Source organism: Salvelinus alpinus, chromosome 12, assembly GCF_045679555.1.
Source record: "Salvelinus alpinus chromosome 12, SLU_Salpinus.1, whole genome shotgun sequence".
Lineage (NCBI taxonomy): Eukaryota > Metazoa > Chordata > Actinopteri > Salmoniformes > Salmonidae > Salvelinus > Salvelinus alpinus.
In genome coordinates, this window is record NC_092097.1 from 34,196,255 (window position 1) to 34,222,569 (window position 26,315).

Genomic DNA, 26,315 nt, shown 5'->3' on the forward strand with positions numbered 1-26,315 from the left:
CTATTCGGTGGCTAGCTGGCTAGCTGGCTAGCTAGCAGTGTTGACTACGTTACGTTACGACGAAAATAGCTGGCTAGCGAACCTCAATAACTACACAATTATCTTTGATACAAAGACGGCTATGTAGCTAGCTAAGATCAAACAAATCAAACCGTTGTACTGTAATGAAAATGAAAATGAAGCGGAGCGGAAAGCGGAATGCGACTACTCGCTCCAAACCTTCACATCTGACATACATCTGACATATAGACAGGTGTGTGCCTTTCCAAATCATGTCCAATCAATTGATTTTACCACAGGTAGACTCCAATCAAGTTGTAGAAATCTCAAGGATGATCAATGGAAACAGGATGCACCTGAGCTCAATTTCGAGTCTCATGCAAAAGCTCTGAATAATTATGTAAATAAGATATGCTTTTTATTTTTAATACATTTGCAAAAATATCTAAAAACCTGTTTTCGTTTAGTCATTATATGGTATTGTGTTTAGATCATGGGGAAAACATTGAATGTAATCAATTTGAGTATAAGCCTGTAACAAAATGTGGAAAAGGTCAAGGGGTCTGAATAGTTTCCGAATATACTGTTGGCTACTGTACGTGCGCATATTTCACGCAGCTGTAGTTCTTTACCGTAATAGAAGACAAAAACGATCAACCCAGCCACTCCGCACTTGAGTAGATTATCTGATCTAGTAATTATTGTAATGACCCGGCTGGGTCATAAAGGGAAAAGAGACGGACTCTAGGTGTGCAGGTCAGAACACAGGTTTATTCATAAACTGGGCTATTGTTCCGGCCACAACCCACGCCGCTAAATGCCGAACGTACACAATGTTACCCTGTCGGGTCAAGAGTCACTCTCATAGGAACAGATCAAGGCACGAACAGAAGAGAGAGAACAATGAGACAGTAATCCCTATTTATGCATTTCCAAATCCCGCGGTATTACCCATCATACCCCCCCAACCTTTCCATCTGTCCTGACATATTTAACCCCTGCTAGTAGCCATGAGGACCATAACACACCCACAAACACAGAACACAATACCGGGTCGTTACATAGCCCCCCCCTTTCTAAACCCTAGCCCCTAGGGTTACACAACAAAATCCTTAAAACGACCCGGAGGTCGCATCAGTCTCTTGGGCCTCCCCGTGACTCTCAGCGGTGGCCCCCCAGAACGCTCCTCTGCCCCAATGTCATTTCCAGCGCCCTCCGAAGAAGCAGCCCCCTCCCCAGGCTCAGGTTGTGCTAGAGTCTCCTCGTTAGACTGTTCCCGTGGGCTCACATCAGAGCCCTCACTCCCATTCCCTACCGTTTTCCTCCCTCTGTAGGGTGCCAATCGATCCCGGTGGACCACCACCTTCCTGCTCCGTGGGGGAACCTCCACCCGGTACGTCACCTCCCCCACTCTCTCTATCACCAGACACGGCCCCACCCATGCACTGTCCAGCTTTGGGCACCGCCCCTTCTTGCGCGTGGGGTTGTGAAGCCACACACATTCTCCCGCTCCAAAGTGCCTCCCCCTAGCGCGCGAGTCGTAGTGGCGCTTTTGGCGCACCCCTGCGTTTTCGAGTTGCTCTCTTGCGAAGGTGTGAGCCGCTTCTAACCGGTTCTGCAGACGACACACATAGTTGGGGCCAGGCAAAACCCCGTCGTCATTATCAGGAGGGTGGCCAAACGTCAGTTCGGCTGGGGTGCGCAACTCACGACCTAACATTAGTAGTGCTGGGGAGCACGCAGTCGATTCTTGAACAGCCGACCTACACGCCATAAGAATAAACGGTAAGTGGGTGTCCCAATCTCTCTGGTGTTTTGAGGTAACGATGGCCAGCTGCTGTGCTAATGTTCTGTTAAATCTTTCCACCAGCCCATCACTCTGGGGGTGAAGCGGAGTAGTGCGCGTCTTCTCCGCGCCTAACCGTCTACACAACTCTGAGAACACCCGTGACTCGAAGTTTCTTCCCTGGTCGCTGTGAATAGACTGTGGCACCCCAAACCGACTGATTATTCCCCCCACCAACGCATCAGCTACTGTCCCCGCCTCCTGGTCTGGGAGAGCGTAAGCCTCCGGCCACTTGGTGAAGTAGTCCATGGCGGTTAGAATCCACCTGTTACCGCTGTCTGTGGTTGGAAACGGCCCTACTATGTCTACCCCCAGTCTCTCCATGGGCTCCCCTACTGGGAATTGTTGTAGGAGGGCGTGTGACTGACCTGGAGGTCCTTTTTTAGCAGCACACTCGTCGCACTGCCTACAAAAGTCCTCAACATCCCTCCTGTGCCTTGCCCAATAGAAGCCTTTACGCATGCGCTTTAACGTTTTGGAGACCCCAAAATGCCCTGCGCCTACTCCCCCATGAAGCTGCTGTAACACGCTCCCCTGCAGCCTTTTGGGCACCACTACCTGCCACGTAATTTCTCCAGTCGCTGGCTTTTTCCACCCCCTCTGGAGCACTCCCTCAGCCACTCTAAGGACTGTGAATTTAGCCCACAGTCCTTTGGTGACTGGTGATAGAGGGGCTACTTCCCCCCACGGCGGTCGTCTTCTCTCTTCCACCCACCGCAGCACAGGACGCAGCTCTGCGTCCTCCTCCTGAAGACGCCTCCACTCCCCAACGTCCACAGCCTCAAGCTCCCGGCACTCTGTCACACTCAGCTGACTCACCGTGGCGGTGACTCCCTCCTCCCTGCACAGTTCTCTCTCTCGCTCCACCCGTTTGGCGCAGTACCCACAGCCATCCTCAGCACACGGGCGGCGGGACAAGGCGTCTGCATTGCTGTGGCGAAGGCCGGCTCTGTGCTCCACCTGGAAGTCGTAGGGTTGCAGCTCCTCCAGCCAGCGGGCAATCTGACCCTCTGGCTCCTTGAAGGAGAGAAGCCACTGCAGGGCGGAGTGATCCGTCCGGACCACAAACGGCAGGCCCCCCAGGTAGTACTTGAAATGGCGTACTGCTGCCACGACAGCCAAAAGCTCTCTCCTTGTCACGCAGTAGCGTTTTTCAGCCTTATCAAAAGTTCTGCTGTAATAAGCTACTACGTGTTCCCCATCAGGGCCACGCTGAGCCAGCACAGCCCCCAAGCCCTCATTGCTTGCGTCGGTGTCCAGGATGAACGGACGGTTCGGGTCTGGTGAGGCCAGGACAGGGGCCTCCATCAGGGCACGTTTGAGGGCCTCAAACGCCCGCTGGTGCTCTTCGGTCCACTGAAAAACAGTGTCCTCCTTGAGAAGGTGGTTCAAAGGAGCCGCTACCCCCGCAAACCCCTTCACAAACCTACGATAGTAGGATGCCAGCCCCAGGAAGCTCTTAACCTCTTTTTTCCCCCCTGGAACTGGCCACCCCCTCACAGCCTCTACTTTGTCTGGCATCGTGCTGATGCCCTCACCACCCAGCTGATGCCCCAGGAACGCCACCTCCCTTTGCATGAAATGGCACTTTCCCGGGTGTAATTTTAGCCCCGCCCCCGAGATCCTCTCCAACACTCGCCTAATTGCCCCCAGTGCCCCCTCAAACGATGTGCCGTGCACCAATATGTCGTCTAGGTACACAACACACTCGTCTCTCGGAACCCCCGCCAGCACTCTGTCCATGAGCCTCTCAAAGGTGGCAGGAGCATTACAGAGCCCGAAGCACAGCACCTTGAACTGCCAATGGCCCCTATCCGTGGAGAAGGCCGTTTTTTCACGTGCCCCTGGCGAGAGGGGCACCTGCCAGTAGCCACTGCGCAGATCAAGGGAGGAGAACCACGAGGACCCTCTCACGTGGTCTAGCGACTCATCAATCCTCGGTAGGGGATAAGAGTCTTTAGTGGTGACAGAATTTAGGCCCCTGTAGTCAACACAAAACCTAAGTTTACCCCCTTTCTTAGGCACCATGACGACCGGCGCGGACCATGGGCTATCTGATGGCTCAATGAAATCAGCCCGCAACATGTCTACAATAGCTGTGTCTGCTGCTTCCCTCCTGGCAAGGGGAATACGACGGGGCCGAATTTTAATGGGTCGGGCGTCCCCAGTGTCTATTTCGTGCTGGACTAGGTGCGTTTGTCCTACCTCATCTTCCCCCCAAGCGAAGCTATCTTTAAAGTCCAACAGCAGCTGCTTTAACTGTCTCTGTTGTCCCTCATCCAGACCCTGACAGTTCTTCAGCCACACAGCCTCGACGGCGTCGATAGCTTCCTCCTTCCCCCCGTCGGGCTGATGGGGTGAAGGAGCCAGTGTATTTTGGGCTACTGGGCTGCCTGTGCTTGCACCATCATGGGGAGTGAAGGCCGTCGCCGCCGGAGACAGCTGCTGGGATGGCACAACGACCAAGGGAGCAGCCGGGATGACCGGTGGAGTCTCTGCAAGCTTGGAGGAAGACGGAGGGACAGCCCTGCCCCCTGCTGGCCCTCCCGAAGGCGACATTCCCACTGTGGGCCCCCCCGACAGCCTCAAAGTGCCCGACGCTAAGTCCAACTGAGCCCCACAGTTTTTCAAAAAGTCCATTCCCAGTATACAGGGGTCCTGCACCGCTGCTACCCACACCGGACACCCCACAGTTCTCCCCCCCACGGTCACAGATAGCTGACACTTCCCTAACATGGGGGCTAGCTCCCCCGTGACAGTCCGTAGCTGGACAAGGGTCGGCTCCACCCGCACCCCAACAGGTAGTATGTCTGGTCTCACCAGGGTTACTGTAGAGCCCGTGTCGACCAGGGCCAAACATTCCACCCCCTCTACCTTGACGATGACATTGCAGAAGTCCCCAACGGTGGTACGTCCCACCACAACTACAGGACTAGGAAACCCGGCGGCAGCTACACCCTGGGGGAGCAGGTCCCCACCCTCTTGTCTGCGCTGCTGGGTACCTTCTTTGCTTACAGTGGGTTCGGGGGCGGGGGGGTGGGCCCGCGCAGCCCACTGCGCGCGAACCCGCTGTCGTTTCCCTGGTGACGGGGGAATCTGTCACACTCTCGCTGAATGTGGCCAGGCTGGCCACAACCCCAGCAGACAATAGGAGCTGAGCTGACACTGCGACGTTGCCTGGAGCCCCTCTCCATGACAAGCGAAGCAGTCTTGACTAGCCCGCCCAACTCGTCAACCCACTCCGGTTTTGTGACCCCTGGCACCCCAGCCACCGCTGCTCTCACCTCTGGTTGACTGGCGACTTCCACTCTCACTCCCTCACCCCAGATCAGCTCCCTCTTCCTGGCTATCTCCACTGCAGCCCGCAGAGATGGTGGGTCCGCCATCTGAACATGCTTACCCAGTTCGGTGGAAGAGAGCGCTCTAATAAAACTGTCCCGTGCCAGCTCGTCCTGCACCCCAATCGGCATAGTTGCATAAGCCCGCCTGGTCAGGCTCAGAATATCACTTGCCAACGCCTTTAATGATTCCCCCTGAAGTCTCTTTTTGTTACTCAGTTCAATCCGCAGCATGTTGGGCTGCGCGTCGCTGCCGAAACGGCCCCCCAATGCCTCCACTAGCGCACCATAGTCGTCCCTTTCGTCCGGGGCTAGCGTTAGCAGGCATTCCGACGCCTCCTCTGCCAGGCTCAGGGCAAGCTGTAACGCTTTCGTCTCGTCAGACCACCTCCCGGCTCTAGCCAACAACTCAAATTGAGTGAAAAAAACTTCCCATTTACCTTGTCCATTGAACTTTGGTAGTTTAGCCGCTACCGTGGCTAATGGCAATAGGTCGCCGCCATCTCTGTTTACCTTAGCAGGCCCAGCCATTTCCGCACCCGGTGACGTCGATATCCCCGTCGCCGTGACGTCTGCTCTCGAGCGGTGTGAAGGAAAACCCGCCAGTTCTGCCATCTTGCTGACTGACAATTTAACTCCCGCCATGTGACTCTCCAGCCTTCCTACGGCAGTCGCCGCCTGACCCTCCCGACCGGGTACCCCCGAGCCCACAACGGACACTTTGTCCGACTCTTCCTTAATTTTCCGCCTCGCCCCAAGCATCATGACCGTAGATGCGAGTCACGCTAACGCCAACCCGGCCTATACTGAACAGCTAACTCGCCTAGTCTCTATCCCGTAGTTCGAAAGCACTTCTGACACCAATGTAATGACCCGGCTGGGTCATAAAGGGAAAAGAGACGGACTCTAGGTGTGCAGGTCAGAACACAGGGTTATTCATAAACTGGGCTATTGTTCCGGCCACAACCCACGCCGCTAAATGCCGAACGTACACAATGTTACCCTGTCGGGTCAAGAGTCACTCTCATAGGAACAGATCAAGGCACGAACAGAAGAGAGAGAACAATGAGACAGTAATCCCTATTTATGCATTTCCAAATCCCGCGGTATTACCCATCATACCCCCCCAACCTTTCCATCTGTCCTGACATATTTAACCCCTGCTAGTAGCCATGAGAACCATAACACACCCACAAACACAGAACACAATACCGGGTCGTTACATTATTATAAAAATACTATCAACAGTGGATGCTACCTTAAGTAAAATATAAAAGCATTAAAGCTTATTCTACTCTTACCGGGAAAGGTTCCGGCTGATTCGTACTTTGTTCTTTTCTCGTCTATCGCCCTTCGAAGCTGGCCTGTCACGATCACGGCAAATGTTTCCTGTGTAAATGCACACAGGGTGGGGATTTCCAGAATGGGAGTCAAGTGTAATAAATATCATTTATTATAACACAAGCATATTTGCTATTACATTGTTATAACTAACTTCTTTCCAAACAGGGTTTCTCACAAACTCATAAGCAGATACTGAGACCCACACACACCCAGAGACAGATGGCTGACACAGGCCTTTCATAAAGACTGATAAGAAAAGGGTGCCTGGTACTGCATATCACGAGATACTGAGACACACACATACTCAAGGACAGAGGGCTGACGCAAACCTTTCATAAACACTGATAAGACAGGAACATCTACGCACACACAAAATCTCCTCTTCAGTCTGAACATTTTACAGAGACACACAGAAATGTCAAAATAGGAACATCTACGCACACACCTAATCTCCTGTTTTAGCTGAACATTTCTGAAGACAAAGAAATCTACTCAGAGCCAATGAGACAGCGATACTAGCCTGAAGGGGACCTCGCCCAACTCATCAGGACCAACCAGAGGACAAGAACTTCCAGACTCAACCTACTTTCTATCTTTGTATAAAATGTCTATGCACTCTGTTATCTGGGCTTCTTTCGGAGAGTTCCATTTGAGCTTGATGAAAGGGTCCGTGCACACTATTTCAGATATCTTTACCTCTGAATAAATTGCTTTTAATTAAACCTTATCCACCCTGTCCAGAGTCTCTACTTCGTCTCAGTTCTCCAGTAAACTTGTGATATCAACAAATTGGTAGCAGAGGATGGTTTTCTTCTCTGAATTCGGTCCATAAAAAGTTGATAGAGAAAAGAGACAAGTGAGAGACGGATCAGAAAGGAAGGGTGACCTGTCGAAGGAGCAGCCGGGAATCCAGCTCACCTCAGGAAACTGATCTATAAGGCCTACAAAACAAAGGTAAGCAGAAACCTGTTAAATCAAAAATCTGCATATTGTATATTAGGAAAATCCAAATTAAAGATCAGAAGTACTGAGGTTGAGTATGGGTTACTGTCAAATTTATGATAAATGTCTATTGTAAATGTAAAAGTAAACATGTAAAGATATCTGAGATATAGAGAGTCACATAGTCGGGTAGAAGCCGTGAGACTCAGAGTCACAAAGTCGGGTAGAAGCCGTGAGACTCTAAGGTAATTGAAGAGAGATTCACATAGTCGGGTAGAAGCCGTGAGAATCCAAATAATTTATAGAGAGTCACATAGTCGGGTAGAAGCCGTGAGACTCAGATTCATATAGTCGGGTAGAAGCCGTGAGAATCTAAGTAAATGTGTGTTGTGATAGATCCACATAGTCGGGTAGAAGCCGTGAGAATCCAATGTATTGTGTTATAATTGTAACTGACTTGATAAAAAGATTCAGACAGTCGGGTTGAGTGAGAATTCCGTGAGAATCCAAGTCTAGAAAAGGTTCCCCAGACTTAACAACATTTGATTGGTTAAAACACTTGGAAGTTACCTAGGGGGAATCAACAAAATAAAACAAAAATACAAGTTCAGATAGTCGGGCAAATGGTTGACTTGGCACTTAACTAGATGCACTGTGAAGAACTTAACCTGCGATCAATGTATTAAAGTTGTTATGTAATAAAATACAAATGTGGAAATGTTAATTTGAAATGTTGTGTAAGATTGGCCTTTTCACGAGACTCACTAGTTGATAACTTTTGGGAGGACAGCTGAGTTTTCTTTTGGCCCGTGGTGCAGCCGCCGAGCTGAAAACTGACTTGTATTTTTCCTCTATTGTGATGTTGGTATTTCCATAATTCCTAAAATTGAATTGATAATGTCCAGAGTCTCTACTTCGTCTCAGTTCTCCAGTAAACTTGTGATATCAACACAAGCCGTGTAGGCTAGTCTACAATCGGCTACAAAAACAAATGCACTATGGGCAAAACTCCAATGTAGGGGATCTCAATTCCTTACTTCAGGGAAGGGGTTGCCTATTGTTTGATTACGTCGGTGCAGATGTTGCGTATGGGAAGTGGCGGATTTTCCACTGAGCTCGCGAAGGCTTTTCCTGCGCAGACAACGAGGGCGGAGTTTAGAATGTAATGCTTACTGTAGCCTACCATTGTAGAGTTGTATGCTGCTACAATGTAACCTAATTTAGCATGAGTAAAAGTAAGCACTGCTACACTACAATGTAACAATTTGAACTTCAACACTTCTGGACCCGCCTACGGCGTAGTAGCGCTGTTTATTTCCTACAACATATACTTATTCTACATCCCCAATACATTTCTCTCTACATAGAAAGGTAAAAGGACAAAAGCTATGCAACACAACATTTAGAAATCTGGGAGAAGAATAATCATTGCATCAATTCTAAATGCTCAAACCTAGGTTAATGCTTAATCCAAGGTAAAGGTGACCTATGCAGCAACATTCATGTAAACTCGCGGGATCAGGCGGCTTTGCGAGGCTGAAGGTGACCAAAACAAATGTTATCATACAGTTGAAGTCGGAAGTTTACATACACCTTAGCCAAATACATTTAAACTCAGTTTTCACAATTCCTGACATTTAATCATAGTAAAAATTCCTTGTTTTAGGTCAGTTAGGATCACCACTTTATTTTAAGAATGTGAAATGTCAGAATAATAGTAGAGAGAATCATTTATTTCAGCTTTTATTTCTTTCATCACATTCCCAGTGTGTCAGAAGTTTACATACACTCAATTAGTAGTTGGTAGCATTGCCTTTAAATTGTTTAACTTGGGTCAGACGGTTCGGGTAGCCTTCGACAAGCTTCCCACAATAAGTTGGGTGAATTTTGGCCCATTCCTCCTGACAGAGCAGGTGTAATGGAGTCAGGTTTGTAGGCCTCCTTGCTCACACACGCTTTTTCAGTTCTGCCCACAAATTTTCTATAGGATTGAGGTCAGGGCTTTGTGATGGCCACTCCAATACCTTGACTTTGTTGTCCTTAAGCCATTTTGTCACAACTTTGGATGTATGCTTGGGGTCATTGTCCATTTGGAAGACCCATTTGCGACCAAGCTTTAACTTCCTGACTAATGTCTTGAGATGTTGCGTCAATATATCCACATAATTTTCCTCCCTCATGATGCCATCTATTTTGTGAAGTGCACCAGTCCTCCTGCAGCAAAGCACCCCCACAACATGATGCTGCCACCCCTGTGCTTCACGGTTGGGATGGTGTTCTTCGGCTTGCAAGCATCCCCCTTTTTCCTCCAAACAAAACGATGGTCATTATGGTCAAACAGTTCTCTATTTTTGTTTCATCAGACCAGAGGACATTTCTCCAAAGAGTACAATCTCTGTCCCCATGTGCAGTTGCAAACCGTAGTCTGTCTTTTTTATGGTGGTTTTGGAGCAGTGGCTTCTTCCTTGCTGAGCGGCCTTTCAAGTTATGTCTATATAGGACGTTTTACTGTGGATATAGATACTTTTGTACCTGTTTACTCCAGCATCTTCACAAGGTCCTTTGCTGTTGTTCTGGGATTGATTTGCATTTTTCGCACCAAAGTATGTTCATCTCTATGAGACAGAACGCGTCTCCTTCCTGAGCGGTATGACGGCTGTGTGGTCCCATGGTGTTTATACTTGTGTACTATTGTTTGTACAGATGAACGTGGTACCTTCAGGCGTTTGGAAATTGCCCCCAAGGATGAACCAGACTTGAGGTCAACAATTTTTTTTCCTGAGGTCTTGGCTGATTTCTTTTGATTTTCCCATGATGTCAAGCAGAGGCACTGAGTTTGAAGGTAGGCCTTGAAATATATCCACAGGTACACCTCCAATTGACTCAAATGATGTCAATTAGCCTATTGGAAGCTTCTAAAGCCATGGCATAATTTTCTGGTATTTTCCATGCTGTTTAAAGGCATAGTCAGCTTAGTGTATGTAAACTTCTGACCCACTGGAATTGTGATACAGTGAATTATAAGTGAAATAATCTGTCTGTAAACAATTGTTGGAAAAATTACTTGTGTCATGCACAAAGTAGATGTTCTAACCGACTTGCCAAAACTAAAGTTTGTTAACAAGACATTTGTGGAGTGGTTGAAAAACTAGTTTTAATGACTCTAACCTAAGTGTATGTATACTTCCGACTTCAACTGTATATGCATTGTCATTTGATATGAACACAACAGTAAAATAATCCTAATAAAGGGTATAGGGTGCCTTTTGGGACACTGACAAGGAGTGTGTCAGTCTTAGAGCATCAGTTTGCCAAGTCTCACAATACAGCGAAAGAAGGGTGGGTTTCTGTCTTCAAATGCAGGTAATATAATAAAGCAAATAATTGAGCAGTAATGATTGCATTTGCATGGAATGTTTGTTTAGATAATTGAGGAAAATCATTTTGGTGTATTGTCCCACGCCTAGTGTTATTCTATAGTTGTCCATGTCCTTTCGTATTTCACTCTATGGTCAGATGATCTGAATGAGCTTTCATTTGTGTGCATTTATAAGACGATAAGGTGAACACAATGTACATTTATTTGAACATTGAGTTTAGCTAAGGAGCAATATGAGACCAACATACAATGAAATCATAGGCAAATGTTTTTATTTAACCAGGTAAGATGCTATACAATTCTAAATATGCCTTATAAAACCGGCTATATTCCTAATCTTATGAGTCTCTATGAAACAAGTTAAAAACAGTGGTCATTCAAATACTTTTGTATTTAATGACAATTTACTTGAATAATATTGAAATATAGTTTTGATAGGTGATGTGTGCTTGCTGTATCTGGGTTTTGTGCATAGAGTGTGTTCTATATGTAATTATATGGTACTGTGTTCCTGAAAGAGAACTGAGCGGAGCATGTCAGAACTAGAGTTCCATGATCGCCATCATCGATGTGTTCCATAAATACTCTGGCCACAAGTGCAAGCTGAAGAAGGCAGAGCTCAAAGATCTTATCAATAATGAGATGAGTCACTTCATCATCGTGAGTCACTCTCCACTGTATCCCAAATGGCACCCTATTCCCTATATAGTGCACTACTTTTGACCAGAGCCCTACGGGCTCATCCAATTCGAAATAGAATAATCGTTTTTTAGCCTTCTGTATGAATAAAAAAATTATACAATAAAGAATTACATTGAACAGCTGTAATGATTTAGATGACTATTAGATTATTGCACTTTACTTAAAGCCTGCAGGTCTATATGTTATTACTTGTTATAAACTTGTACGGGCCTATACAGAACATTTTTAACTAAAATAACCTGACACAAATTATAATCTGACAGATTCATTTTTACTGTTGACTCTTCTTGTCTCATTTAAGAAAATACAAGAGAATCAGACTCTGAATGAGATGTTTGCAGACCTGGACCAAAACAGAGACCTGGAGATTGACTTCCAAAAGATCATCGTGTTGATCGCCATGGTGACATCAGCATGCCACGACCTCTTCAGCCCAGATCACAACCATTAGTGGCACAATGTAAAGGCGTGACTGTTTCAGTCAACACACATGCAGTGTAACCCTCTCACAAAGATGAAATGATGATGAAGCTACTTTGTTTACCTGCCATTGAATTTATTATGGTATAATAGTTGTATACATAAACATTTTACAAATCAATGACAATACATAGATGCCTACATAACAATATGTGTTGTGAAATTACAGTACATTCACGAGAACACAGTCCACCTGATTTTGGACAGTTGATTTTGAGTTTTGGGTCTTGCATTGTGGAGACATGAAATGTACCATTCTATCACAAAGTGGTCACTACTCCTCTCCCTTCACCCTCTTAGATGGCGTTCCATAAATTCCAGGGTCCTCTTCCAGGCATCTTCTTGGGCGGCAGCATGGGGTGCCAGGTGCCCTCCCCAGAGAGTGATCACTATAGAAGAAAAAATACATAACAGGACAGCATGGGAAATAACCTGGAAAAATGAATCACATTGTCGTCCTCTCATTGATATATGTTAATTAAAATGTCTATTACCCTTTTTTGGAAACCCTTTACAATCTAACTGGAGATAGAGATCAAGAATAAAGGACTGAGAAATTTACTTCAAGACAAATTCAAATTATGATTATCATTTAGGATACAATCAAGAATATTTACAAAAAGTACCACTGAAAACAAGGTCATAACAGCATGACAAACTAAATATGACAGAGATGAAGGTGTGTATGGGAGGAAAGGAGGACCCACGTTTCTTTGGTCGGGTGGTCCACATGGAGGCTCGGGCGTTGGGGGTGTAGGGCGGCTCAATCAGGTGGCCAGCACCCAGGTATGACAGGCGGGTGAACAGGTGGGATCTACCAGCATCTTTAAGCTTCTTCTCAATCTGAAAACCAAGGAGATATACAGTATGTTCATTCAAATGTTCATGACATTTGACTCGTCAGGATATTGGAAAAGTTATTACTATCAGCAACTATAACTAGGACACTAGCTATATACTACCATAGTATGTCATATGGTAGGTTTAATGGTAAGGACATACCTTGAAGTAGGCTTACCTCATCTGCGTTCTCAATAGCTGCACAGCTCAAGTCATCTTCACCCACAATGTACAGTAGGGGGCAACACAGGTTTTCAACCTGCACGAACAGAGGATATCATTGTTGATGTAACCCTAGGAAACAAATTCTACATTCATTTCCACCAATACCACACTAGCTGCACAGGTATTACTATACTAGAAATAAAATAATAGGATATGATAAGAGTATTATAACGTTTTCTGTGCAGCTGGCTGGAGGGGGTTCTTGACCCCATCAACACTTGAGGGTCGTACCTTTGCTTTGTTCTCAGGTGGAATGTTGTTGGGTGTGGACACTTCTCTGAAGCTGACGTAGCCCTGTTCATCGTAACTCCAGTGCTTCTGATCCCTATAACATAACAATGGGTGGGATAAGAAAAGAGTTGCATCCCTCTTGACAATAACACAATATAATGAGAATTATCTAATTTAGTCCCTGTAAAGTCATCTTTCAGGCATACCATCATTTTTAAAACATCACAATACTTAAATAGGTTAACTATATTTCAAAATTGCTATAATGTTAAGAACAGTTCTTCAAAAGCTTATTTCTGTGTTTCCATGGTAACTAACCCTTCAAAGCTTTCGGTCTTGCCGTCGCTGTCTGATAGTTTGTTGATACTTCCTATTGGACCATTGACTCCGATCACACACCTGGGCTGAGAGAAAGAAACTGAGTGAATGGGAATCCCAGGAATTTCTATTCAGATGCAGTTCCACATGCAGATACAGTGAGCTCCAAAAGTATTGGGACAGTGACACATTTTTTGTTGTTTTGGCTCAGTACGCCAACACTTTGAATTTAGTCATTTAGCAGACCCTCTTATCCAGAGCGATTTACAGGAGCAATTAGGGTAAAGTGCCTTGCTCAAGGGCACAGACAGATTTTTCACTTAATCGGCTTGGGGATTCGAAACAGCCACCTTTCGCTTACTGGCCCAACGCTCTTAACAATTATTTACATTAAAAGTGACACCAAAATGACACTACAACATTTACTATTAATTTCTATTGGGCACAAAATAATCTCAAACACAACCAAAACAAACAGCAAATGCATCCAACAAGTTTGTAAAGTCACAAGCTTGATGTAATCATTGCGTGCTAGGAATATGGGACCAAGTACTAAACTTTTGATACACAAGTGAATTTGTCCCAATATTTTTGGTCCCCTAAATGGAGGGACTATGTACAAAATGTGCTAGAATTTCTAAAAGGTTTACCCAATATGGATGAAAATACCCTCAAATTAAAGCTGACAGTCTGTACTCTAACTTCAGTCATTGTATCTGTTTAAATCCAAAGTACTGGAATACAGAGCCAAAACAAACAAAAAAACTTGTCACTGTCCCAATACTTTTGGAGCTCACTAACGCATCATACTCATGACATATGCCTTTCGTATTTGTATATAGCCTTAATTCTCAACTTTCTCTTTTACCCAAATTCTGGTCATTCCACCTTAGACTACATCGGACATACCAACTCCCGAACACATCACAAGAGGTATAAACATGATTTCATATTTGGAAAGCTAATAGTTGTTTGATGACTGGTAAGGAATAGTCCAGATGACCGCTTCAGGGGGTTGTATGGCCAGACTTACATTGACACCAATCTGAGTGGCGATTCGCAGAGCCAGGTAGGCTCCGAACGAGAGGCCAATGACCCCCAGCCTGTCCCCACACACCTGGGGGTGGTCCTGGAGAAACTGGAATGCAGTCTTTCAACGCCCATTGAGAAAACAAGGAGGAAAGAGAGTTTTGCAGAGGTGCCAGAATGTTTCGTCATACAGGGGAGCATCACCTAGCTACTTTGAAACCTAGCACTACCTAGGGCTGTTACGGTGACCATATTACCGCCACACCGGTAGTCACGAGTCCTGACCGCAGTCAAATTCCATGTCACCATTGAGTCACGGTAACTAGGCTTCTCCAACACTACACTGCCACTGATGGTCATTAGTAGCCCAACAAACTTACTAACTGACAGTCGCTAATCGCCGGCACTCAGGGCTCTATTGTTCCATCTAATCACACTAACATCAATGCAAATCCAATCAAAAATCAAATCAAACTCTTCATGAGAGCCCTGGCATTCAGAGTTTGAGAGTAATAGGATCACCTGTTGCACAGCGAGAGCCATCTCTTCATAGCTGGTTGATGCATGGAATGAAATGTGTTCCTATAAGCCCATGTTGTCCTACATTTCTTTTGGCTATGCACTACCACCTTATTACTACCGCCTACCTGAAAGTAGGCATCTCCCACATTGATAGTGTTGAGTGGACCAGGGATGTCTTTGTGGCCAATGTAGGCCAGGGAGAGACTGGCAAATCCCCGGGAAGCAAACAAGGCTGAGCGGTACTCTATCAGCCCCCCGCCCATACCCCACAGGTCCACCATGGCTGGGAAAGGACCTGGACCTATGGAGGCAACAAAAGAGGACACCACAACACCCTCAGTATTGGAGTAAAGCCTCAGTCATAATAGTTTTTGTAAAGATACTCTAATCTTGTGTTACAAATAAAAGATTTGAAATGTGATTTGATATGTACAATTTAACAAAGCAATCACCTTTTTCCCTCAGACCTAGTTCTTACCTGGGGGTAAGAACAAGGTCCCCACTACTCCGTTCTGCCTAATCTCTATTCTCCGGACACCTGGTGCCATGTACCAGCGTTCAACAGTCACTGCAGCCAGCTCCTGTTCCCCTCTCTGCTGCTGCTCCTTGTTGGAACCCTCACTGGGTAGAACCGGAATGTGACCCTCTAATAAGGACAACTGTACTGAGTACGGAGTCTCAACGTTTCTCTTCCGCAGCCTGTGGGAAAATACAAGGATGAAATTGTCACCATCATGGGCTATGTATGCAAACCCCAAGATTGTATCGCAATAACTCCTGGCCCATAGAGTACTTTCAAAATAAGGAAATTGAATATTCCTCACAAAACAAGACCAAGGGTCCTTTGGAGGAAAGATTGTTGACATATATTTGACATTTGTTTCTTAATGCGGCAAACAGTAACAAAGCGGCCTCTCCGCCGCTGTTTTGGTAAGAGAAATGTAACCACCATCCATGATATCAGAATTATAGCTTTAAACATGTTGAGGCTATATAGTGTTTGTTTACATTTATTTAGTTTACACACATTGGAGTAAAACATGCTTATATTTTTGGTTCTGATGGGGTACGACAGCTGATCTAAGCTCATGCGGCATTTACAAGGTATATTCTTCAAGAATCAATGGGTTCATATCATTAATTTAAGTTTAAAAAAATTATATAGCAACTGCAGATTGCCTCTTTAATGAAGCATAATTGAGAAATAATTAATTGAAATTTGAATATTTGTGACATTTTGGCCTAATCTGTAGGTGCTACAAAGCAAAAGTTGGTGTCATATGAAGCTTTAACACTTGCTCTGTAATGAGTAGTATTTTTATATCAATAACAAATGTCTTTAATACATTTATGAATATCGAAAAATATACACATTAATATAGAAATATATATATATTTGTTGGCAAATTGTTCTATATTGTTGAACATAATATACTCTACGGGCATATCAAAGTTCCAGAGTGGGATCTCTGCTACTATTAGAGTTACTGTATGATCCAATTTGTAAACATTACCAACAGAGTGAAAGTGAAAATGGGCCATAACTTTAAAACTACCAGAGATCCCAGTCTGGAACCCATAAAGTAAATTATGTTCAACAATATAGAACAATTTGCCAAATCTAAAATTTATATTTTCAATATTCATGTTTATCTTTTTCTATATTCATAAATGTCTTATTGATATCAAAATACTACTCATATTACAGAGCATGCGGTAAAACTTCATGTGAAACCAACTTTTGCTTTGTAGCACCTACAGAAAGGCCCCCCAAAAAATCAAATATTCCGACTTCAACTAATTATTTCTCAATTATGCTTTAAGATACAAATGTTAATTACAGTTGAAGTCAGAAGTTTACATACACCTTACATTTACATTTAAACACAGTTTTCCCAATTCCTGACATTTAATCCTAGTAAAAATTCCCTGTTTTAGGTCAGTTAGGATCACCACTTTATTTTAAGAATGTGAAATGTCAGAATAATAGGAGAGAGAATGAATTTTTTCAGCTTTACTTTCTTTCATCACATTCCCAGTGGGTCAGAAGTTTACATACACTCAATTAGTAGTTGGTAGCATTGCCTTTAAATTGTTTAACTTGGGTCAAATGTTTTGGGTAGCCTTCCAGATGCTTCCCACAATAAGTTGGGTAAATTTTGGCCCATTCCTCCTGACAGAGCAGGAGTCAGGTTTGTCAGGTTTGTAGCACTCCTTGCTCGCACACGCTTTTTCAGTTCTGCCCACAAATTGTCTTTCTTTTTTTAGGATTGAGGTCAGGGCTTTGTGATGGCCAATCCAATACCTTGACTTTGTTGTCCTTAAGCCATTTTGACACAACTTTGGAAGTATGCTTGGGGTCATTGTCCATTTGGAAGACCCATTTTATTTTATCTTTATTTTACTAGGCAAGTCAGTTAAGAACAAATTCTTATTTTCAATGACAGCCTAGGAACAGTGGGTTAACTGCCTTGTTCAGGGGCAGAACGACAGATTTGTACCTTGTCAGCTCGGGGATTTGATCTTGCAACCTTTTGTTTACTAGTCCAACGCTCTAACCACTAGGCTACGCTGCCGCCCCATTTGCGACCAAGCTTTAACTTCCTGACTGTCTTGAGATGTTGCGTCAATATATCCACATAATTTTCCTTCCTCATGATGCCATCTATTTTGTGAAGTGAACCAGTCCCTCCTGCAGCAAAACAACCCCACAACATGATGCTGCCACCCCCGTGCTTCACGGTTGGGATGGTGTTCTTCGGCTTGCAAGCATCAACCTTTTTCCTCCAAACATAACGATGGTCATTATGGCCAAACACTTCTATTCTGTTCTACGGCTAAATAGTTCAATATTTTTGTTTCATTAGACCAGAGGCCATTTCTCCAAAAAGTACGATCTTTGTCCCCATGTGCAGTAGCAAACCGTAGTCTGGCTTTTCAGATGGCGGTTTTGGAGCAGTGGCTTCTTCCTTGCTGAGCGGCCTTTCAGGTTATGTCTATATAGGACGTTTTACTGTGGATATAGATACTTTTGTACCTGTTTACTCCAGCATCTTCACAAGGTCCTTTGCTGTTGTTCTGGGATTGAGTTGCACTTTTCGCACCAAAGTACGTTCATCTCTATGAGACAGAACGCGTCTCCTTCTTGAGCAGTATGACAGCTCCTTGGTCCCATGGTGTTTATACTTGCGTACTATTGTTTGTACACATGAACGTGGTACATTCAGGCGTTTGTAAATTCCTCCCAAGGATGAACCAGACTTGTGGAGGTCTACAATTTTTTTTCCTGAGGTCTTGGCTGATTTCTTTTGATTTTCCCATGATGTCAAGCAAAGATGCACTGGGTTTGAAGGTAGGCCTTGAAATACATCCACAGGTACACCTCCAATTGACTCAAAATATGTCAATTAGCCTATCAGAAGTTTCTAAAGCCATGACATAATTTTCGGGAATTTTCCAAGCTGTTTAAAGGCACAGTCAAATTAGTGTATGTAAACTTCTGACCCACTGGAATTGTGATACAGTGAATTATAAGTGAAATAATATGTCTGTAAACAATTGTTGGAAAAATTACTTGTGTCATGCACAAAGTAGATGCCCTAACCGACTTTGCAAAACTATAGTTTGTTAACAAGACATTTGTGGAGTGGTTGAAAAACTAGTTTTAATGACTCCAACCTAAGTGTATGTAAACTTCCGACTTCAACTGTGTATGTCAACATTCCATCTTCCAAATTACCATTCTATGGATTACATTTCAATGAAATCCCCAAAATCATGGTCTTTTTTTGTTCTAGCTTTGTGAGGAATCACCCAATATATACGTACTTTTATCATTTTGATGAACTATCCCTTTTAAAAATCTTTATATTGACTTCGTTGAACAATAGCATTTGTCTCTGAATCATTTTCAATGTGACCATAGCTTCGCATTCTTTGTTAGTTTTATTCCCTGTTCCAACCTCAGACCCTCTCTCTCTCCAGGTGCAGGCTGCAGGGCCCAAAACAATCCCATGGGCTCACAGCCCACATAGGAACCCCCTACAGACACATCTGTGGTCACTGTGAGAAGAAGAGGGTTAGGGGAGGGAGAGAGAGAGTAAATAGAGAGATGGAGAGAGTGAGATAGTCTAAGATTAAATAATAATAGCTGTTCAGACAAAACAATCTGCCATCCGAGATTCCTAGCTCCTGCATACTATAGCCAGTGATCATAGAAATATTGTTGCTAATAATTCTACTACTAATATAAACTAGTAATTATATTTCTTTGTCAGTGATGTGACTCACTGTTGACGACACCCCTCCAGTCTGTGTTGTAGTGAGAGAGCGCCTCCCATAGGTCACCGTCCTCGTTATGCATATAGGCGCGCACCGTGATAGGTGAGTGAGGGGGAAGGTGATGCCCCTCTAGGGTAATTGGCTCATCTATGAGAGCACGGGTAGGCATGGCTGTCAAAAAGGGTGCTGGGCTGCAGGACGTCTTCCATCTCACTGGCCCTGAGAAGCACACCAAAACAACATGGGATCAGACGGGATTTTGCACTTTGTGCATTTTAGTTACAATGTAAAAGGACAAAATATAAAGATGTAGACTGTGACTGCTTCATAGCCCTGGTGTGACATAGGCGCTTCAATAAATGGAAAATGTGGGAAAGTCCAGGTAAAAGAAAGATTGGATAGTCACATAGAACAAAATCTTCTGTATTGACAAGGACAAAAGTTTGGTCAATGTAATGTGCTTCCAGAGGGATATGACGTATTTTAATCAATCCATTCCTTACCCACTGCACTTTGCAAACATGCTATCTTCCTGCGGATGTTGACCCATCGAAGCACAAACGTCTCTGAGAGATGACATAGCGCCGACACACACGTGTGCTCTTAGCATACTGGTCTTTCAGTACTCCCTGTGTAGAGAATAACATTGTGCAACGGTCAAACATATATATGAGAAAATTTAATATTGTTAAGTGTTTTTGTTGTCTAATGCTGTGTTCATAACCAGTTAGGAAGCTGGTAGATACCACATACGATGGGAATAAATCCACTTGAACGCCCCTCCAACTGGTAATTACAAGTGTGAAACTTGTCTATCATCCCTGAGCTCTGAATTTTCCCACATGCTGACCTTTGACATCACCTACAAAAAAATGACCTTGATAACAGGATTTTAGGCAGTTAAATGCAACAAAACATTATTTATAAAAAGCTATCTATTTATATGATTTTTGAACACTATAATTCGTTTACAAGCATGATAGCTGTACTTTTAGTTTATGGTTGAAACAGCTTGTTTTCCATTAGCCAATCTGCAGTCCAAAGCAGGTGAATGCATCCAACTATTATTTAGGACTTCACAACTGGTAAGTACCACCTTCCCATTTGGTTATGAACACAGCATTACCCCTAGTATAGGGTGACCAGACGTCCCCAGGGACATTCCCTGATTTTGGTGGCCTGTCCTCGGCTGGAGCTGTCGCTGGAAATGTCTCCGATTAGCCCTCAAACAGAAAAACGCAACTGTAAAGTTAAATTGAGGTTGAAATGTCAATAATCAAACGCTGTATGTAATCATATTAGCATGTAAAAATTATGTACATTCCTGTACCAAACTCGTTTGCTCCCGCAGACCTATGAGAACGTTGGATCAGTTATACATTGGGACCGCCACATGAACAAGCATGCGCGGCCATTAGAGCATCTAACAACATACCAAACTTGTGTCATTCTAAAATTACTAAAATCACTCTGAAAAATAAACCCCCTATTTTCATTTCCAAAATCGATCTGGTCACCTTACCGTAGTAGCCTATTATTGAAGTAATGTGAGGTCAGTCTATTCGTGACAAGATTTCTCTAGTTCGAGATGGTTTCCCCCCTCTGCCAGACACTGACCTTCAATCTCTATTTTGTGTAACGTGCCAACTTCCTATACCAGGAGTTCACTTTCTACTACAGTACCCAGCTAGCACAGTGGATCTGGGCCGATTCAGTCTGAGAGTCTGGGCCGCCTTCGGCAGTATTACTTATGGCCATGATGCGAGGTTTGAGTTCGGGACGATTCCGGTGTGAGTTTTCTGGCCCAAATGTATTACTTGGTGCTCGGGCCGAACCCTGTGAGAGTTATCTGGCCCAAATGTATTACTTGTGGCTCGGGCCGATTGGGGTTACTCTCCGGCAGATGATTGCACGGGCTGCTTTATATAATTAACATTTGTGATCAAAAAATAAAAATTCTTTAAGAGTCCTGTTTAAGTAGTATTTTGATACTTTGTGCAAGGGAATTGATAAGCATTAAAAACTTTGTGGATGGAGCCTCCCGAATGACACTGCATCTCAGTGCAAACTGCGTTGCTACAGATGCTGGTTCGAGACACGTGCCGGCCGCGACCGGGAGACCCATGAGGCGACCCACAACTGGCCCATCCTTGTCAGATTTAGGGGAGTGTTTGGCCGGCCGGAATGTCCTTGCTCCATCGCGCTGTGGCGGGCCAGGCGCATGCACGCTGACACCGTCACCATGCGACGCACAATTGGCCCAGCGTCGTCCGATTTAGGGGACACAAAAAACAATTGTTGATGGGTATAATGTGTATGTATAAAATGTATAATAGTAATATTTAAAATGACTAAATCGGGTAATTTTGTATTAATTAATTTAAATGTGCATCGGGACGCTTCTGTAGGGGATTCTGGTAAGATGCCAGCAAAGTCGGCTAAAATCCGGTAGACGGAAACGGCCCGATGTGCTTGGGAAGATTCTGGGCAGTCATTCATTTTGATTCCGGGCCGAGTCCGACACCCGATTCAATCAGTTCCGGAGGGCCGCTTCTGGACCGATTCCTCATTGCTAGTGTTAGGATTTATGTTTAAGCATAATAGCCTGTTAGCATATTGGTTGAAGAGGAATATTGTTTTGTTACACACATACACAAACTATACAGAGGGGTGTGGGTGTGTAGGTGTAAGGACTGACCAACACAGGCCATAAAAGTTGTGGACAGTCTGGAGAGGGGAGGGGTGCATCTCTCTAGACCAACGAGGAGGTTAGAATACTGGACAATACCATATTAGGAACTGTTTTAGTGTAGAATCGACAGACCCAAGACGGAGCTAATCTACCCAGCAACCAGATGTGAACAAAGGAACGCGCCAAGGGGCTTGGACAAAGGGCCAGCAAAGGGGGGCAAAGTCTAAACCAAGCCCAGCCTCTACTGTGATAGGCTAACAGACGCGTTGAAACTACGTCATCACGGTATAAGAACAGCTGTTTACGTACTTCTTGCCAGTTCTCTGTTCATCCTGCGCGGTGAAACAGCGAACCCGTATATACGAAAATTGCATTTGCCATTCATTGTTTGCGGTAATTAAACATAATTAAAGAAAGTTAGCAGACCTTGCATTTTATTTATCCTGACACCGGATGTGTTACACGCAGCGTTCACACTAGCTGGGTACAGTTCTTTGCCTTATGAGAGGTTCAAACTGTCTGCGACTGTCTACCAATTCATTTCCAACAATATTGACCCTGTCTGTGTGGTGCGCGAGTTTGTCTATCACTCCCTGTGTAGCCAGTTGACGTGATAACTGTCTTGTGGGTTGACAGACATTTTCCCCCCAAAACTTTCTCAATTAAAATGTTAACTGCAAAGTAGGCTTACCAAGCAGAAGTATATATTGAGTAAGTATATCATGTGTATCTATTATTTGTTTATTTGCTAACTTTGCCATGAAATGAGCAGCAGCAGCAGTACAGAGACCGGCACATTAAAGGGGAATTACACTAACAAATCCAAATGTGTTCGTTTTCTTCCAGATCTAAAAAATAGTCTCCTGATGTGATTTAAGCATTGACAAGGACCCAGAACATCCAATTTCGTTGTTTATCTATGAACAAATGTAATATTGACAGTGAAAAACAAACTAAATCTAAAACCAGGATTTATTTTTACTGACAAAACATAGTTTGGGATAATATCAAACTGAAGAATTTGGGAGAAAAAAAATACATTTTATAGGCCCCTCTTTAGAGTTTATTAACCATTATTTTACCAGGTATATTGACAGAAAACATAGTGCTCTAGTTTATCTTGTACACTAAGGACCCAGAGAAGGGTTGCAGGGGAGAGAAGAGAAGAATGTGCCTATTTGAAAGGTAGAAAAAAATGAGTAGCTCGCTCACTACGTACATAAAAAAAAAAAAAGTAGCTCTCATGCTAGAAAAGGTTGTAGACCCCTGGAATAGCCTATAATGCATATGTGCAGTGATGAATAGGATTAGTAACAGCTGTCATTCTTACCACCTAATTTTGTAATGGGATTATTCTGAGACTCTGATTTGTCACTTTAAAATGTATGCCAAACAAAAAACATTGATTTCAAAGTTTAACAAACCATACAACTCTATGCACAGTGACTACTTTGAACAATTTACACAGTAAATAAACAAAAACATTTACTGGAAAAACTGCAGATGCAAAGTTTGATAAACATTTTATCTGCACAGTTCTTCCTGGAAATGGGTTTTTGTACAAAGTTCTGTTAAAAGTGGTCCTTATGCACAGAGTTGTATGGTTTGTTAAACTTTGACATCAATGGTTTTTGTATGGTATACATTTTAAAATGAAACATCTGAGTCTCAGCGTAAATTCTTTACCACTGCCTGAGAGAGAAGTGAGCAAAGCATTTTGGGACTGGTAATTGTTTAAGAACGTTTATATGGCATTGTATTTGATACCTACCGCCTATTTTTCATATGCACGACTGTTGGCAAAGTGTTGACTGCTTGCAGCTTTTTCTTGGGCGTCCACCTTGCCAGGCAAACTTGCAGGGCCCATTCAGTGAAGAAGTGGGAGAAAATTAGGAAAGAAACGTGAGCTCTAGGAATTTCTGTCAAAATAAAAGTATCAGAAGAATGAAATAAAATACTGCAACTTGTAAAGGCCTTAAAACAAAATCGTATCACCAGACGTATTAATTTCGGCACCCAAAATCAGTGAAATAACATTTTTATTAAAGATGTTCATTTATTTTTCAAAAAGCCGGATATCCCTTCTCATTCCAGATTCAACATACTTTTATTTTGAAATGAATGTAATAGAGGTTAATCCCTTCCGGGTCAAAATTTGGTGGCGTTGTTGTTTTCACGTTTCTGTTATTCGTCATCAGCTCCACGTTATCTGGTAGATTTATCGTGGCATTTCATGTGTTGTACTTTTGGATATCTCACTACCAAACACCCCGACTCGATATTGATTATCAGCAAAAGTAGGCTACAGTTTGTAAACTCAATAACAATCACTGCTGCTAACAAGTTAATAGCTTGCTAACGTTACCAGCTAGGTAGCTATGTCACCAAGCAGTTGTTGACATAGTTCGCTAGCTACCAAGCTAATCCAATTAGCCAATCAGCTAATGTCGGCCAGCTATCAAATATTTCAGGTAGCTAGATTTTTTCAAAAGAGGACAATGTAAACACGAGTTTGGTTGTAACGTTAGCTAATTTGCTCGATTAAATTAGCTAAATTAACTATGTCACATAGCTAGATAACTACTGTAACAAGTAGGCCTAGCAACGTTGTTAGATATCTAGCCAGCTAACTATCTTGAATAATGCTTGTAACAGAACAGCTTATAGCTAACGTTAGGTTATCGTGTACTAACTCAACTATAATGGACCTTTGAAATGTCTACAATTTAATTTCAGGTTTTGATTCACTGACACTCCCTACTTTTCAGCTGTTCGGTGGTCCCTGTGTTCCCTCCTAAAGCTTTGGAATGGGCAGTCATTTCCGCAGCTACATCTGGGACCCGGTCCTCATTTTGTCTCAGATTGTGTTGATGCAAGGCATCTACTACAGCTTCCTGGGTCTGTGGCTGGCTGTTGTGGACAGTCTTGTACAAACCAACAGATCACTGGACCAGATCTTCAGTTATGAGGTGAGTCTTTGTGAAATGTTTCCTACATTTTCCAAATTTTTGTCTGTTGAGTTGACAGTGGACTGATTCACAACATGGCTCTATGCTTGCAGGTTCTTGGATTTGCAACAATGCAGGGCAGACTCTCAATGATGGCGTTCATCTTGAACTCACTTACCTGGTAAGTTAATGGGCTGACTTCGAGTGCTGCATGTTCCCTCAACACTTTGGTATGAAGAAGTCTAGTCATATACCATTGATGAAAGGCTGGTTTGTTATGAGGTCAATAATCCATGATGCTTTATAGTAGATGACAATCTTAACGTTTGGTAAACTTAGCCTAACTACGAGCTATGAATCAAAAACGATCATAACATTTACACACACACTTCAGTTGAATGACCAACCTGTTTTGTGGCATGTTGTCCTTCATCGTGCATCTGTCTCGCTGTTTCGTCAGTGCCCTGGGCTTGTTGTTCTTTATCCGCCGAGGGAAGCAGTGTCTGGACTTCACTATCACCGTGCACTTCTTCCACATGATAGGCTGTTGGATCTACAATGCCCACCTCCCGGCGGCCCTGTCCTGGTGGCTGGTCAACGTGGCCTGCATGGCTCTGATGGCCGTGATTGGAGAGTACCTATGCATGCGGACTGAGCTCAGGGCCATCCCAGTCAACAGTGGACCTAAGTCTAACCTTTGACTGCTGACCACCTGACCTGACCCCACTCTGTGACTCTGGCTCACTCCCTGTGAACTGTTCACTGACAGTATTCTGCCCAGTATGATGTAGGCTATGACATTTGTGCCCAAAGACTTGGTGGGACTGGGATGTGAGCTGCAATAACGCAGTAGTTGGATCTAGAGACAGAGATGCTCCAAGTTGGAACATTGCACACCTCTCAATAGATTCAAGGACTTGGAAATTAACTGAAATGGGGCTGGTTGCTGTATTTATTTGTAAACACGTACTACCTGTCTAACAGTGAATGCCAACTTTTTCCTCGACCCACTAAGATATCACTTGCTTTGAGACAGTTCAAAGCAGAGTTTAGTTTGTCTTACAAAGATCTTAATGGTTTCATGATTTGATTAAATAATGATGATATCACATGATTGTCATGCACATGCTTTCGGTTATGTCCTTTCCAGTTGAGAAAAATAAAAACGATAACAAACTAGTCATACATGTAAACAACA

The 26,315-nt window shown here is 43.9% G+C and overlaps 3 protein-coding genes and 1 long non-coding RNA gene across 9 annotated transcripts in view; 2 read left to right on the top strand and 2 right to left on the bottom strand.

Moving 5' to 3' along the window:
* LOC139535959 (inositol polyphosphate 1-phosphatase-like) overlaps positions 1–7,701 on the bottom strand; it is a 28,217-nt gene extending 20,516 nt beyond the window's left edge. The window contains exon 1 of the mRNA XM_071335964.1: positions 6,486–7,701. The gene's annotated coding sequence lies outside the window, so the exon portion shown is untranslated. The remainder of the gene's footprint in view (positions 1–6,485) is intronic.
* Positions 1–12,592, top strand: part of LOC139535961 (uncharacterized) — a 25,914-nt gene extending 13,322 nt beyond the window's left edge. The window contains exons 3-4 of the long non-coding RNA XR_011667230.1: positions 11,853–12,011; positions 12,332–12,592. This is a non-coding gene — a long non-coding RNA (uncharacterized lncRNA). The remainder of the gene's footprint in view (positions 1–11,852; positions 12,012–12,331) is intronic.
* Positions 12,098–24,319, bottom strand: LOC139535955 (acyl-coenzyme A thioesterase 1-like). 4 transcript variants are annotated; one of them, XM_071335953.1, is made up of 12 exons: positions 23,941–24,319; positions 19,981–20,106; positions 19,487–19,696; positions 19,159–19,258; positions 15,675–15,895; positions 15,322–15,497; positions 14,679–14,795; positions 13,646–13,731; positions 13,328–13,421; positions 13,050–13,130; positions 12,739–12,874; positions 12,101–12,420 (listed from the first exon to the last, which is right to left on the bottom strand). In XM_071335953.1, exons 3-12 carry the CDS (start codon positions 19,644–19,646, stop codon positions 12,320–12,322), a joined length of 1,272 nt encoding a protein of 423 aa, XP_071192054.1. In that variant the 5' UTR covers positions 19,647–19,696; positions 19,981–20,106; positions 23,941–24,319; the 3' UTR covers positions 12,101–12,319. The 4 variants fall into 4 exon arrangements, with proteins under 4 accessions (XP_071192059.1, XP_071192054.1, XP_071192057.1 ...); XM_071335956.1 differs by lacking the exon at positions 23,941–24,319 and adding an exon at positions 20,604–21,339; XM_071335958.1 differs by lacking the exon at positions 23,941–24,319 and having other exon boundaries at positions 12,098–12,420; positions 19,981–20,078.
* LOC139535958 (protein SYS1 homolog) lies at positions 24,262–26,315 on the top strand. 3 transcript variants are annotated; one of them, XM_071335961.1, is made up of 4 exons: positions 24,262–24,466; positions 24,938–25,138; positions 25,231–25,298; positions 25,578–26,315. In XM_071335961.1, the coding sequence occupies exons 2-4, from the start codon at positions 24,977–24,979 to the stop codon at positions 25,816–25,818; spliced, it is 471 nt and encodes a 156-aa protein (XP_071192062.1). In that variant the 5' UTR covers positions 24,262–24,466; positions 24,938–24,976; the 3' UTR covers positions 25,819–26,315. The 3 variants fall into 3 exon arrangements, with proteins under 3 accessions (XP_071192062.1, XP_071192064.1, XP_071192063.1); XM_071335963.1 differs by having other exon boundaries at positions 24,320–24,640; XM_071335962.1 differs by having other exon boundaries at positions 24,355–24,466; positions 24,906–25,138.